Raw genomic sequence first — 16,462 nt, 5'->3', positions numbered from 1 at the left:
TTTTCAGTAGTTGAAATACTCTCAGACTGACACTAGATGGAACCATAGGCCTGGAGAGATCTTAGTCCATTATGTAAATAAGCCCCTTGTAGTCTCAGCCCACAATAGTGTCATCGACTTGCCTCATTCTGCTGGCTATGATTCCAACCCTGTTGATTCCTGTCCTGATGTTCTACCACAACCAATATTTACAAACTTAGAGAATGTGCCATGTCGAACACATCCCCCGAGTTCATATGACTTCTCATTGTTAGTGTCCTGCAAGCTGTATGTGTACAGACCACTCTGCCTACTGTGCACATGCATTCTAGTCATTATGTCTTATGACTCAGACTGGAATGCTTTGTGAATACTGATGAACTCCAAAGACCTAAGGGCCGCCCTCTCCATCAATCATAAATAGTAGCTCTTGGCCTTTCGCTGTAAGTAGAGATTTGTTAGATCAGAGTGTCTGGACTCTAGACACAGTCCAAAACTGTGGTTTGGCTGGAGAAAACATTCTTCAATCCATGCTATCATTTTAAACCCTTGCAGCCTAAACAGTGCTTCACATACACATGTTTAACATTTAGAGGGATTGGTTTTGTATAAGCGCAGGACACCAAGGTAACCTTAGAAGGTTGCAGCAGTAAACAACTAAATCATACAGTCACATTGTTTTGTTGAATCAGAGTTGTGAAAGCATTAACAGCCAGACATGCTGAGATAATGTTAGCATTCAAATAAAATTGTGAATAACAGGCCTGTATTTGGCCCCATTTAAAAGAAATGTAACCTTAGCCCACCTAGTGTACTGTATAATACAAGTTCTTTGTGGTTTCACCGGTCACAATCTCTCCCTGCTGCGTTTGTGCTATTTACTTCCCTTACATCAACACTTGCAGGTCTATGACAGCTCGGCTGGCTGCCTCGTCATCTCTCTGGCAACTGATAAGTGTGTAAGCATTTCCTTCAGGGCTGGACTTGAACTGCAAAATGATCTTTTGAGTGACAAACTAATGGGACTAGACTGGAGGTGTAGGAGGAGGTAGTATAAACTCCTGTTGGCATACATGGACGAGAGTGGCAGACCATTCAATTCAACTGCAACTAAAGTGATTTCAGCCCTGTTGTGACAAGTGTTTTGTAATCCTATGGCTACAAGTGTAAATTACAGTATCATTCTTTAAGATGTTTAGCACAATGCCAGAATTAAGAAATGTATTTACATTTTACCTTGTGCAATAAATTGGCATGCCTGTAGAGGGGAAAGCATTGTTAATGCCAAAGAAACTTATTACAAATATTATTTTATGTTAATGAATTCCATCTGGTCTCTGTCCCAAAATCCGGATTTGATCAGGCCACGGCCCCACTTGTTATACTATTGCCTCCATAATGTTGATGTCAAAATCACCCTCTTCAAATACAAGTATTTTCCCAGCCAGTTCTGCATAGCTTTTATTTCTTCCTACCCTCAAGCACTAACTCAGCATGGCTTGTGTTCTTGATGGTAATGGAGTGTCTCAAGATGGCAGGCACATTCTCCTCAGGCCTCAAACTCAATCCTTTATAATCCTGAGTCTTATTGCTCGCTTGCCAACCAAAGTGAATTCTGCTGCTGGCTGTCTGTGAGACCAACAGTCCCTCTAGAGCACACAGTAATAGCATCTTAGATTTACAGAAGTTTAAAATTTAAACAAAAGACAGCAACGTGGCAGCACACCTGTCAAAGAGGCCAGCGGCTTTCAGGCTAGTGTTAAGACAAAAGAAAAGAGACATCAAAAGCAGTGTGCCGTCCTTTTCCCTCATCGTGTCCAGCAGAAGAAGCAATCCTTATCAATTTTACTGGGGTCAGGCTGATCCGGTAAACTTTAACTACACATTGCCCCAGGGAAGATGAGTTTCCACCCTGACTTTTCTAACCTATATTGAAGTATCACTATAAGTATTGCTCATATTAAAACTTTGGCATGTAAGTCATGCCACACGGCCACATCCTGCAATTAATAAGAGTGATAACGCAAATTGTGTAGATTGTTAAAAAGACACATGCAATTACATTTCATAGCAATTGGACTTACGATTTTTGCCAGAGGGCCAATAAAATTTACCATAAAAAAATATCCCCAAGCAATATCTGGGATGATAATATAATAGAGATTTAAGGATGGGCTCTCTTGATTTCCCTTACAAAAATGAAGAGTTTATGGTATATCTGCCACAAATTAGCCACTGATTATTTTCACATGCAAATATTTGCGGCAAACTGTCTATTGTTTACAAAGGTTGTTGCAGGTTCACCACTGAGCTGCAAACTTCTGACAAACATTTGAGGCGAAATTGCAAGCTCTTTTGCATGTGAAAATAATGAGTGGAAAATAAAGTTTGGGGCTAGTTTGCAAGAACTGATTTTTTGTAAGGGTTGGGCCATGAAACAACAGCCTACCAATCACAGAAAACATGCTAGCAATTGCAATGCAACACTCTGGCATTGAGTCAAAGAGTTTTGAGAAGACAAAACTATATCGGATTTATTTTAATATAGGCTAGCCTACTTTAATAATCTTTTTCTTAACAAGATATTCATCAATTTGGACCCTGGACCTAAACTTGAAATCCAAAATAAACAAATTCATGAATAATAATAATAATTAAAAATGTAATAAAAGGGAACAGCAGAAATAAAAATATCTAACATATTCACTATAAAGATCACGATGACGTCATCGCTGTCCGTTACATTTTGAATGCTGCTGGTTCTATCAATGCAAGTAAATGGGTGATTTGAGAACTTTATTTTTTGAAGTATAAACTTAACAAAAAACTAAAAATAGATAGTACACACAATACTAAAATTATCACAAAAACAAAGTTTGAGCGGGGTCAGTTCGTGTTACAGTATTTAATACTTCGGTTTAGGAAAACACCTAACCAGGATGTCTGAGGAATATGAATACACTAGTTGCTCGAAACACTGAAATGAATCACGAGAACTATTGCTGGGACAATCGGACTGCGAGCTGTTCATAAATCAGTCACACCTGGTGGTAAATTAATTAACACACCGTGCACTTCTAGACGCTGACATAGCCAAAGCCATCAGTTTTGACATAATTTTATTTAGAGCCCCTGAAAGTAGTTTACCTTTTCCTCGCAAGAAGTTTGTCCCCCTTTCCGTGTTCTCGGAGGATTTTAAGAAAAAGAAAAATCCTGCCGTGTTACAAATGCTGAACCGCGGAATACTGCAAGAGTTGGAGATTGGAAAAATTATGTTTTACGTTGACAATTAAGGTTCTGAATAACTTGGTGTTTCGTGCACGGCCAGCGCTTATGTTTTCATCCACTGCTCTCTTCGCTGAAATAGATTGTCCCTTTGAATGGGGACGATGCAAGCGACCTTATTGCCTGTACAGTCATGGCAAAGACAATACGGAGACAGGTAAATTATGTAATTATTAATATTATTTGAAATTACGTGCTGCCAGATTTATGGGGAGTGTTGTTTAAATAATTGATACTTGTACAGTTTATTAAGATGTCACTGACAAAATTACCCTTTTCCCCCACATTGAAATGGATTGCTCACTTCAATATTTTAATATAATTGTGAGCCATTTATCCTTATATTATATCCTTGAAGTACCCCCTGAGATTTCTAAGGGTGTAAACTGTCTACTTGTATCTATCACTTTAGCCATTTTTAAACTTCTCAGGTATTTTATAACATCTTCACTATTATTTAGATTGGAGTACACTTTGGTGTACATTTTGGACCTACGTTAGTACAGAGCATTTTCCAAAAGTTTCTTGTCCTTACTAAAATGTATACAAACACATATCCCCTTACTGCACATGTAAAAAAATATAAAAAAAAAAAAATAAAAATAATCACTGTCCCATGTACAGTCTAAAATGCAATTTCGCTTGACCACAATTCTGAGTAAACTTCCCATCACCTTTGAAGGAATGTAATGTGAGTGTTGTACAAACATTTATCTTTAACAATGCTATCAAAGCAAGCAGGCACGACAATGCCACTACATCATGGGCTGCCATCTTGATTGTTTGGAGTTGAATGGATCACATGACTGTGAAAGTAATCATTTTCAGCTATCTGTTTTCCCTGTCAACCAAGGACATAGGCTGGAAATTACTTTTGGGTGGGCCAAATTTATTTACTCCAAATTTCCCTTAGCAACAGAAAGGCGGCACATTCAAACAGTTCTTTCACACTTTTAGACACCACTCAGTGGTGTTTTAGACATCATGCATTTTAAAATTTTTTATAAATGTATATTTGAAGTAAAATAGTCTGAGTGGGCCTGGGTCTATTTCGGGTCATCCATTTATGAAGGACTAGATTTGAAAAACAAATGTATAACTATTGTGCATCTCAAACCATTTTTTCACAAGTGTTTTGTTTCTATTATTTAAAACTTTCCTCTGCTTCACATCCAGATCTTGGAGATCTCAAAGTCACTGCTACCATTGGAGCCTCCCACACCACAGATAACCATGCTTGTCTTGAGGAATTGGAGAGGATCAACAAAGAAATAGAGGCAGTGAGGAGTGAGGTGGAGAAAGAACAAAAAAGACTGTCTCAATATCAGTCATCACAGTCACTTGTACATACAGAGTGTGCAGATGTTTGCTCTGAGAAATATTTAAAAATCGTCAACAGTCAGGCTGAAGACCAGAATGGAAACCTCTTGAGACGTACAAAACCTACTTCCTCAACCTCTGTCCGTAAGTATGTGGTTGATCGTGCCAGACCCAAGACTGATTTGGAATATGACCCGTATTCCAATTTCTCTGCAGACTTGCTATCTGGCAGCTCAGTAGAATGTAAGCTTAGGTCAACAGATAAAGTAGATATTGAACATTGCTTCAAGAGTAATGGAACAGGAGAGCCCCTGTCCTCTCATTTTGATGACTCAGATGACGAGAGGATCTTGGTCATTGACATCGCACCTTCAGAGAAAGGTCAGGGAAAACGTAGAGCTAAACTGAAAGGAAAGACAATAAATAAACCACTGCATTCATCAGAGGGGAATCTTTCAATTGATAATTCTCTTTTTGAAAATGACAGAATAAAACCCTGGCAGCAACAGGAAAGGTTGTTTTCTGAAGGGTCCCAAAGTTATGATATTATAAATGTTGTGGAACAGAAGAAAGAGAGGACCTCAGGAAAACCTTTGACAATCACAATTGAACAAGAGTCCTCTGAGGGGGAACTGGTCATTGATGTGTCACCTTTAGAAGATGAAAATATGCTTTCAAAGCAGTGTGGAACCATAACCAAAGAACTACTGAACTCATCCAAATTATGCCCTATTAGTGAGACCCTAGCTGAGGATAGTAAAGAGGCCAAGAAAGAGCCCTCACATAAACGGGTAACAATTGAAAGACAAACCAAAGCTTTTCTGGAGGATTCCACAGAAAAACCTGTGACTAAACTGAATATCTCCACAAATATCGAAACGTTTGTCATGCATAGGGAGGAAAAGGCACAGAACATCGAAAATGTCCTGGATGACATTTCCACATGTCTAGACAATCTGAGAAGCGAGAGTGAGAGGATCAAATGCATTCAAGATATTAAACTTCTCCCGGTTACTTCTGTCCAAGGGGAGGAAGATATTTCCTCAAAGTCTGCTGCAGGTGTTGTTCAATATGCTACTTTTGGGGTAGAACCACAAATAGACTGCATCTCAAGTTGTGCTCAGAAATCAGAACCTGCAACTACTAAAAATATCTCACAAGAGCAAGGTTCTTCGCTTCAACAATACTCCCCTTTGGTCTCATCTCAATCTTCTACATCATCCTTGCTCAAGAATAATTTGTTTGGATGTGGTCCTCACACTCAAAGCCTGGCTGAGACATCTTGGTCAACTTTTCAGAAAAGTCCTGTAATGCCACTTGTTCAGAACATGCCTGCATATATTTCAGGGATTGACACTGGAACTGTTCTATCTGTACCATCAACTACTCTACTCAAACCAAGAACAGCTATCGAGTATGAGCAAAAATTATTTACACCAGATGTATCATTTGTTTCCTGTGAAGCATCTGTTCACTCTCAGACCATTGCATCTGCAACGATGGAAGGGGGTAATAATGAATCCATAGTAATTGACTCTAGTTCTGAGGAGGAGCTCAGGTATTCAGATCTAGAGCTCTCTGAAACCGACCCAATGGAGGAGTGCTACAGAATTTTTATGGAAGCCAGCCAAAAGGAAGCTCCTGTGGTCCAATGTGTTCTGCCTGTAAGTAAATTCGACCAACATTTAATTTCTTCTTGTATACTGATTATAGACCTTTTAGGAGAAAAGGATATAACCCTTACGAGTACAGCAATTACGTTAACAGTACGCATCTAAGTTTCTTGCAGCACTTCAGGACTATTCTCTGTAGAGGGGAACTTGTTTTGCATCGTATTTTCAAGGGGCCATATACACAATATATATGCCCTTTTCTTTCTGCTTTTAGGAAGTGTTAGAGAGCCCAGAAATTGAGTTAAAGTCCAATCCACCACCTGTGCTAAAGAAAAGGGTTGCACATGTGGCAAAGGTTGAGGTATGAGATTCATGCTCTTTGTATTCTCATATAAAAATGCTGTGATGAGGAGGGAGGGCATGGGCCCTGAGGATACACACCCGGTGCTGAATTGCCTAATCAGCGGGACGGAGATGAGGAAAGAGCCAGAGAGCGGCACGCGGCAAGTGTGTGTTTTGTTGTTAGTTACTCTGGTTCCCACTGATTAGGTAACTTGCGCCGAGCATGTATCCTCACGGCCTGGCCTCGCCCTCCTCAGCACAAGTGCGTATTTAATGATTTCTACTACTTACAACTACTTTTAATATGATAAAAAGATTCCTTGGAGTAATTGACCCAAAAATAAAAATTTCTGACTTTAGCAATCATTTTTTTTTAACAGCTGGCCAGCAAAAGCAAAGCACAGATCATTGTGCCTCTTCAAGAAGCAGGCTCCCAGTTGACCTTTCCATCCCGATCTCAATCATGCCAAAGGAGAGCAGCCATTTTAACTGCAGCAATGAAAGGGTGCCATTCTCAAGTTATGAGCAGTGCTCCAAAGAAAGTTTATACACCAAGTATCATTCATCCAAGTGCTGTGCAAAACTGTAAGGAATAATTTCAATTCATTTTTTCAGCTTGGGAAGTCAAAATTTGGGGAATTGTTGCTTCATGTTTTGTCTTTTAAACCTATATTTTCCAGCCTGTGTTAGTGTCATTCCGATTGGTGCTACTCTGCAGCTGGGGGCAAACCTGCACCTCATTGTACCCGATGGAAATTGTGCTTTACCTCTGACGCTGATTCCAACCACCATGTCCATCCAACGACCCCCACAGCCTTCCCCACCTATGCAACTTCCACAAACTATACATCCTTCACAGCCACCCAACTACACACCTGCTAAGGTTAAATTTACTCCTGTAGTCTAGCTTTCAATGGTTTTTCTTTTCATTTTTGGAAGTTACTCATTTTGGATTAAAATGTGATTGATAACTTTTGTGTTTGTATAGTCACTGGGGGTCAAACGAAAAGCAAAAATCCATCATGAGGTTGGGGTAAAGGTACCACATGATGTTCGGCAGCGTTATGTGAACCTCTTTGTGGAGGAGCTCATGAAAACATCTGTGACTGTGCAAGATGCGTTTGAGAAGGTCTGTCTCAAGATTGAAAATATACATGCATTATTTATTACATGCCCTGATTTGTTTTATAATGTCTGATATAATTTTTTCTTACCCCAACTCATCTATTCAAATGCTTTAGGCTCTAGCAGAAGAAAAAAGTGTTTATGATCGCAGTATTAATAAGCTCAAGTATCTAAGTGTAGCTGTCAATGCACTCAAGAGGCTTAAAAGCCAAAGTGTCTTGCCTGCCAAAGGTATGTATTGTATGTTTATATTCGTTAATATTGCTGCAGCCACTTTTGTTTACAGCAGTGTACACTCATCAGGTCACCCTGCTTATATGTATTTACAGATCCCAGTGAGCGAGATCAGAATGCGTCTAGAGGCAATGTACCACTAAATACTCGAGCACTTCAGGGACCTGGTAAGAGCTGGCTCTCATTTCAGGGTCATACTAGAGTAGACACCTTTATCACTATGAAATTAATTTAATTTAAGATGCAGTATATTAAAATACACAGAATGCAATATTGTTTTTATTGTGTACTTTTTGTGTATAGGTGTAAAAACATTTTGTGACCTTTATTATTATAAGGTTCTATCTGCTAAGGTGTTCTAGTTGCTTACTGGCCAAAGGTCTTTGTAGGCAAGTCGGGTCACTTGCAGACCATATTTGTAATACCTCGAGGCAGCTATTTTCCATGGATAAAAGCGGTGCAAGTACACCTCCTATCTACTTGAACAGGGAAATAATGAAAACACACAACAGTTGGTCAACATCTCAATCAAATAATATATTTCATATAAGCAGTCAAATCTGACAATAATGATATCATACATAGTTCTTTTTTGCAAAAAAAAAAAAACACAAAAAAACTATTTTTAAAGGACTGGTCCAACTAATGCACAAACAAGTTCTCAAGCTCTTATCAAAAAGCAGATTGGCTCTTTTAAATGTAAGGCGGGATTTCCATTCATAGTCATCATACTTTGTGTTATGATTTGTCCAATTCATAAGTATTCAATTTCCCAACCTAAGTATTAGTAATAGTGATGCTCACCTTGGCAAGCCCCACTAACAAAGGGCCTCATTTATGAAACCTGAGCAGAAGGAGTTTTTGGGCATTGTTCATGAAACCATTCTTAAATTAAATAAAAAAATCTTATTTGATAATAATGGCTTTAAGGTTTACAATTTTTTTTCATGAATGAGGCCCAATGGGGTGCTTTGGTAACTCGGCAAGTATTGACGCTGACTACCACCCCTGGAGTCACAAATCCAGTTGAATCCAGGGTGTGCTGAGTGACTCCAGCCAGGTCTCAGCAACCAAATTGGCCCGGTGCTAGGGAGGGTAGAGTCACATGGGGTAACCTCCTCGTGGTCGCGATTAGTGGTTCTCACCCTCAATGGGGCACGTGGTAAGTTGTACATGGATCACAGAGAGTAGCATGAGCCTGCACATGCAGAGACTCCACGGTGTCATGCACAGCGAGCCACGTGATAAGATGCATGGATTGATGTCTCTGAAGTGGAGGACCTACTTAGTGGGAATTGGACATTCCAAATTGGGAAGAAAAGGGGAAAACATTTTTTACCAAAAAATTAATGTGGCCAAATGTATGTTGAATATGTTTTGTTTTTTTTTTCATTCAAATTGGTTATTGTAGATTTAGTGGTGATTTTGAAGGAGTATGTCATGAATACAGTTGTCTTCCATTACTTATGCAGGGGATTTTGCACTCTATGAGCAGTTGAAGGAGCATGTTCTGTCTGAGGACATGTTAAGACTGAACAACTACCCTCGTAAACATCAAGACAAAGCTGACGTTGCCATCCAGTATGGAGATGTGAAGAAGGGAATAAGTGACCGTGAGTCCATTCAGAATTTCACTGAGCTTTTCCAGTTTTTTTAGGATTTTGTTTTACTGTTAAAATGGTTTAGAGCAAAATGGATTTGATTCATAATAAATAAAGCTATTAGTCTTTTAAATGACTAAGGAATACAATGGTAACAGCTTTGAAGAGGATCTGCTGTCGATGTGGAGCAACATTCTCTGTTGACAAAAGTGGAAAGCACACTCGCAGAGAGGAGTGTAACTATCATTACGGAAAAGTCATCGAGAACCGAGGTAAGAGTGGCCCAGTGTATCTTTAAATTGGTGCGTTATGTAACAATTAGACTATAATGTGTGGAAATATATATTTTTACAAGGGTAAGTGTAAACGTAATGTGTAAATATTTTAATGAATGAATAATAAGATTCAACAACCAAGACATAAACTGAACAAATTTCACAGACATGTGACTAACAGAGATTGAATAATATATCCCTGAACGGGGGGGGGTCCAAAATCAAAAGTAACTGTCAGTATCTGGTGTGGCCACCAGCTGGATTAAGTACTGCAGTGCATCTCCTCCTCATGGACTGCACCAGATTTGCCCGTTCTTGCTGTGAGATGATCCCCCACTCTTCCAAGGCACTTGCAAGTTCCCAGACATTTCTGGGGAATAGCCCTAGCCCTCACCCTCTGATCCAACAGGTCCCAGATGTGCTCAGTGGGATTGAGATTCAGGCTCTTCGCTGGACATGGCAGAACACTGAAATTCCTGTCTTGCAGGAAATAATGCACAGAACGAGCAGTATGGCTGGTGGCATTGTCATCCTGGAGGGTCATGTCAGGATGAGCCTACAGGAAGGGTACCACTTGAGGGAGGAGGATGTCTTCCCTGTTACACAGTGTTGAGAGCCTGCAATGACAACAAGCTCAGCCCGATGATGCTGTGACACTGCCCCAGACCATGACGGACCTTCCACCTCCAAATCGATCCCGGTCCAGAGGAAAGGCCTCTGTGTAATGATCATTACTTCAACGATAAAGCTAGTCAGACCTTGACCCCTGGTGAGACAATACTGTGAATTGTCAGTGAAGAGCAATTTTTCCAGTCCTGTCTCGTACAGTGAAGGTGGGTTTGTGCTCGTATGCAACGTTGTTGCCAGTGACGTCTGGTAAGGACCTGCCTTACAACAGGCCTACAAGCCATCAGTCCAGCCTATTGCAGACAGTCTGATCACAGATTGAGGGATTGTGCTTTCCTGGTGTACCATCACGGCTTGTGCTGTTTAGAACAAGTTATTGGATAAACAAGGGTGCGTGTGCTGTTGCCACTCCCAAGCAGAGATGCTGCCAGCTTTCTCGGTGGAAAAATTGCATACAAGCGGGGGTATTTCTCCCCATTTCGCGGGGGTATTTCTCCCCATTTGTCAAAAATAAAAGACAAACAGTAGCTCTTAACACATGCACTGCTCTTACACTTTAGTTTAGAACCGCACAAACACAAGTGGAGTGATACACACAGTGAAGTATAGGGGTGCTGATGGTGTCAGACCATCAGTGCTCATTGATGGTCTCTCGTCCGATTCGAGGATAGGAACTAACTTTGTCTTTTAGGTTTGGTAAATTGTCTTAGTTGCTGCAGAATTGGTATTTCTATCACTGTCTATTATGTTTGCTGTATGTCTTCTCTTTTAGTGCCAGGAGGTGTCGAGACACGATACAGTTGTTGTGAGAATGCAGTTGGGTCACCTGGATGCCAAGTGTTCAATGTATTGAAATTATACTCTTATACCCATGCTTGGGTTTTTCACCTGGTTTATCTCCACTAATTTGATCTTGATATTGTAGTGTTTGACCAAATGTATAAAACAATTAACCTAGTAATTCACTTTCGTTGATTTTTAAGAAGAGATTTTCCACTGTTTTCTGAGATGTACATGCTTGCAGCTCCATGTGCATGATGCAGTAAGCCTTCAGGGCTTTATGAGCACACACTCTCAATCCCTGGTGGGCAAAACATGTCCCGGAGTCTTTGCGGTTGACACCCAAATGGTAAGTTTTATGCTTTGACATTTGCATTGTCTCTTTCAGTGGCATCTTGGGTTCATTATATCTGGTGGGGCACAAATTAGCACTTAACCACAACATGTATGGGGGTGCGTTAACCGAAAATTTTCTGTCACATCATTTATGGATTTTTGAAACATTGACCTAATGCTGTCTGGCATTTTTACAAAAAATAAACAAAATAATTTGAACCAAGTGCATTAGTTTTGACTTCCTGCCTCTCTCACACACTCCCGCTGTGTCTGTGTGCACTGTTTATTTCCTAGTATTAAGATGTGTGTTAACGGGCACCATCACCATTTACGCCTGGTAATATGCGTCTCTTTTGACCAATTGTGTTTGGATTTTGAGGAGAGGCTCTCTGATATCATGACTGCATAATCAATAATTACTTTAGTGTTAATGAATGATGATAAAGCGCAAAACATTTATAATAAAAAGGTGCAAAAAAGTGCTGCATTATTTCTTCCAGTTATACTTGTATTTAAGCGAAAACATAATGTTTAGAGCAGAATTCTCCATTATTTTAATGGAGTAAATGTATTACCTGAGCTTCAGAGATATGTGTGCTGCTCATCTGTGGCAGGTTATTTTGATATCGGGCACACTGAAAAAGTTCTGTGAACTTATGCATGAATGCGCTTTAACCTGCAAACAAAAAGCATAGCATAACTGTTGATTGACAGAACTTTTACCCTAGAACTCAATTGTTTCACCAGACTCAAGCATGGGGAGTCAAAAAAATATCAAATAGGCCTATCCACTGTAATGCCATTAGAATGGACGCTACACCACTGAATGTAGCCCTAGACAATGGATAAAAATAACATGGCTTTAACAGAAGACGTTAATAATTAATAATAACATTTCTCAAAATAATATATACTATTGTCTTTTACAATGGACATAAAACAAGTTTAATGTAAATCTATTTCTTAAAATAAATGTATAATGCCACGCATTTTGCACAACAGCGCCACATCTGGCGGGACGCAGCCCCTCCTGCACGTAATGTAGAGATGCCTCTGGTCTCTTTGGGGAATAAGTAGGAAACGGTGTTGGGTAAGTTACAAAAAAAAAAAAAAAAAAAAAGTCATTACACTACAAGTTGTAATCGAATTACTTTACTAGTTACTTAATTGACAAGTAATAACGTTAATTATTACTTTACATTTTTTAAATTACGTTCTAAAATACTTTTCCACTCAACAAATTCAAAATAATATCTAGTTCATTATTGCACTCAAGTCGTACACTAAGCACCTCATATTTCTCCTTCACAATGACTCGTTACAGAGCCATAATTCATGTATTTTGCATAAATAATATAATAGAAATAAGCATAGCCCTATAATGTAATCAAATTACTTTACATTTAAAATTTGTTATTACACTAATTTATTACTTAGTTACTGACTTTTAATTTACAGTAATTACTTTTTAACTGAATTACACCCAACACTGGTAGAAAATGTGTTTATAATCATACTTGAGAATTATCTCCTCTGTTGTGCATTTATGTAACATTGAACTTGGAGGTAAAGATATCCTCTGAAATTGATGACCTATTATTTGCCAGTGTTACACAACTCAAGGGTTGGAACTAGCAAGAGTGACTGTAGTCAACAGCAGTTTGCAAGTCATCTTTGACACCTTTGTCAAGCCTGATAATGATGTCATTGACTATAACACCAGGTGGGAACTTGAAGTTCATTTAAGTTTTTATTCAGTTTTACTATAATAAAACTTGATGAAAATGTTGTGAAACGTGACCTATTCTGCCTGATCAGGTTCTCCGGCATCAGTGAGGATGATGTGAAAGGAACCAGCTCATGTTTGCTTGATGTTCAAGCTGTGCTTTTGAGCTTCATTAATGCAGACACAATTCTGATTGGCCATGGCTTGGAGAATGACTTGGCTGCTCTTAAAGTGAGTTGTAAAGGTGTGCTCTCAAAATGTATGCATATTCTGCTTGAATTACAATGAATCCTTTCGTCGTGAACATTACGAACTTGACACTGGACTGTGCTGTCTGTGGCTTTTGATTCGAATCTTAAGTGTTGCGTTAGAATGTCAGTGGACTGAGGTCATGCGTCATTTGGTTGTTCTGCCATTTTTTCAGATTATTCACAACTCTGTGATTGACACCTCTGTGGTGTTTCCGCATCGTCTGGGTCTGCCACACAAAAAAGAACTTAACAGTCTGACTGCAGACTACCTCAGGAGAATTATCCAAGAGAGTGGTAGGTTTAACAACTTGTCTTAGTCTGTTCACACATTTTTGAGTAATGACCAAGATTGAACCTTACTGAATCAGGAGCTGCTGTGAGAGATTATAGGTTTCCAGCTGAATATTTTGTATTCATTGCACACACTCAAATGTCTATTGAATATACTACCATGAAATGCATACAACTCCATACCAAAAATCAAAACACATCTCATTTACCACAGCGGTGGGTCATGACACACGTGAGGATGCCACTGCATGTATGGAGCTCATGCTTTGGAGGGTGAAAGAAGACACCAAAGTGAAAAGATGGTGACTCTAAATAAAGTTCGTTATTGTTTCTTTGTTCAATCACTGGTGCATACCAGTGTGTTTGATTTTGCTTTTTGTATAAAGATCTTGCAGAGTGTTGTGGATTTCTTTATTATTATTATTATAAATGGGCATTGGATAAATGCATATATTTGTATTTGATTACAAAACATGTCTTTGGATTCATACTATTGTTTGTTTTATTTAAATTAACATTTGGATTGTTTAAGGAATTAGAGTAATTTGATTTGTTGGCTTATAATGCACTGTGGGGGAAAATGTAAACTAAGAATTCTGGAGGAGGAGGGGGTGAAATTAAAAGCATCAACAAGATACTTTCCTCATGTGACTTTTTTACAAAAAACCTGAAATGCTTATTGGCACCCAGGTGTGTAATCAGATGGATTGTTTCTTGAGCCAATAAGATTGTAGCATTTGTAAGTACCACATGCATGCATCTCATTCAGATTTGGGGAAGGTAAAGGTGATTACAGTTATAAAATATTCCTGGCAAAAGTAATTTTAAATTTACATTTGTGAAGTATAAGTGGGTTCAATTAATCCCAAAGCAAATGCATTTTCTTTTACATTTACCAAACGGCATTGTCAAATACTAATTTTAATTATATTACATTTAGTAAAGATTACTCTAAGTTTGATGGAAGTTTTTCATTCTCTGCATGAATCAAAAAATTTTACTGAAATACTCTGTGCTGTAATTTACACAAGTTTGAACTTGAAATTTGATTAAATGCATTGAACTAAATACACTAAATTTTTCTTTATCTGTTTTCCTGCCAATAGAAAAATAAATACATGCACATTTTGGGCAGGGTTGGGATAAATTAATCAGAAAAAGTGTTGAATGCATTGTAAAGAAATTATTTAATTAAACAGATTAGAGCTCATAGCCATCCACAGATATTTACAGATTACACAAACATCCATACAGAACATTAAATTATAAATTTACACATTTATAAGGTATAATCCATAAACTTCATGTCTATACTATTTCAGAAAGCAATTTATCAGCTTTTTTTGTACTGCGACCTAATTCTGAATGCCAATAATAGTCATTTCTAACCTGAAGGGCTTCCATGACAGGCTTTAGAGTTAGAGGCGAGGGGACGAATCAGAGGTGAGGTTACTGCTCTGGATTGACATTTAAATGGCTCCTGGTGGATTTCTACCTGCTGCTTGATTCTCTCCACATTTTTGACAGGTGTTTGAGGGCCACGGCTGCAGTGAAAAAGCCAGTTTGAGGGCTGGTGAAACAGTGGGCTGACATGACTGGGAGCAGAGCCAGGGCACTGTTGGTGCTGCCCGTTTGGGCTCATGCTGTGTGAGCACAGCCCAACTGGCTGGTGGGAATGCCTCAGTGACAGCGCTGGACTACTGTACCCACAGCCAGACGAACACACTGCTCTTGGCACAGAAAGAGAGAAACCAGATGCTCCCCTTCTAGCTGGGAATGTAGGAAAATCTGTTTGCGTGGAGATTAATGATTAGTTTACAGAACATTTTGAGAGGTGTTTATAATCAATGTAACCGTGAACTCAAATGAAAAAAAAAAACTTTTGGAATGTGAAAGGAAATGTACTGTATACCTATACTATAGTAGGCAATAGAGTTTACATGGGCATAGTAGCTAAAGGGACAGTTCACCCAAAAATAAATATTGTCATCATTCATTCACCTTCATGTTGTTCCAAGCCTATATGTTTTCTTGGATGACAAGAACGCAAAAGAAGATTTTAGGCACGCTAGCATAGTCTGGGGGAAACCAATACTTTGGCAGCATCACTGTCAAACAAACCCGTCTTCAAAAAGTTAACTGTTACTTTTAAATTGTCTGGTTAAGCTAAATGAAATGTGCTGCGCTGTTGGCTGGCAACAACCGAGGGCTTCACTTATATCGGATTCCGTCAACAGAGCTGATTGGACTGAGGAGATTGCTTTGAACTCACGGCTTTGCAGCGAACATATTATTAAATGTATTGTTTTAACTAGTATCATTATGATAATAGTATAGCTAAGAATGTTTCTGTATTTATAATGGATTTGTGTCATACTTTCATTTAATCTATGATTATAACCATAAATCATTTTCGCAAATCAGACTACTAGTTGGCACCATCTTTGGGATGCTCCCTGACAGCTAGCTCCAAGTGCAGCTCCTATCTAATTTAATGAGAAAAGACAGAAGTCCCCAAAATGGTTGGTCAAGATTATGATCAAAGAACATTTTTCAAATCAGCAGTAAAATCTGACAACACTGCTATCATAAATTGTGTTTCTTTACCTCAGAGTATGCTACAAAATGCAATTTTCCTGACTAGTATAGCTATAGCACGTGGCGTTCTGGAGTGATT

At 38.9% G+C, this 16,462-nt stretch overlaps 1 protein-coding gene across 1 annotated transcript; it reads left to right on the top strand.

The window, feature by feature from the left end:
• Nucleotides 1-3,312: 3,312 nt before the first annotated feature.
• On the top strand, nt 3,313-14,091 carry zgc:152968 (uncharacterized protein LOC564848 homolog). Its single transcript, XM_052126190.1, is given in 15 exon segments — nt 3,313-3,421; nt 4,441-6,239; nt 6,472-6,558; nt 6,920-7,124; nt 7,220-7,668; nt 7,781-7,895; nt 7,994-8,065; nt 9,371-9,511; nt 9,658-9,771; nt 11,174-11,247; nt 11,426-11,530; nt 13,125-13,240; nt 13,336-13,474; nt 13,668-13,788; nt 14,000-14,091. Coding segments are annotated over 15 exon segments (3,738 nt in total).
• The last annotated feature ends 2,371 nt before the right edge of the window (nt 14,092-16,462 follow it).

This window comes from Xyrauchen texanus, chromosome 5 (genome assembly GCF_025860055.1).
Source record: "Xyrauchen texanus isolate HMW12.3.18 chromosome 5, RBS_HiC_50CHRs, whole genome shotgun sequence".
NCBI lineage: Eukaryota > Metazoa > Chordata > Actinopteri > Cypriniformes > Catostomidae > Xyrauchen > Xyrauchen texanus.
The sequence above is the reverse complement of the archived record's forward strand: the minus strand, read 5'-3'. Positions and strand labels throughout refer to the sequence as shown.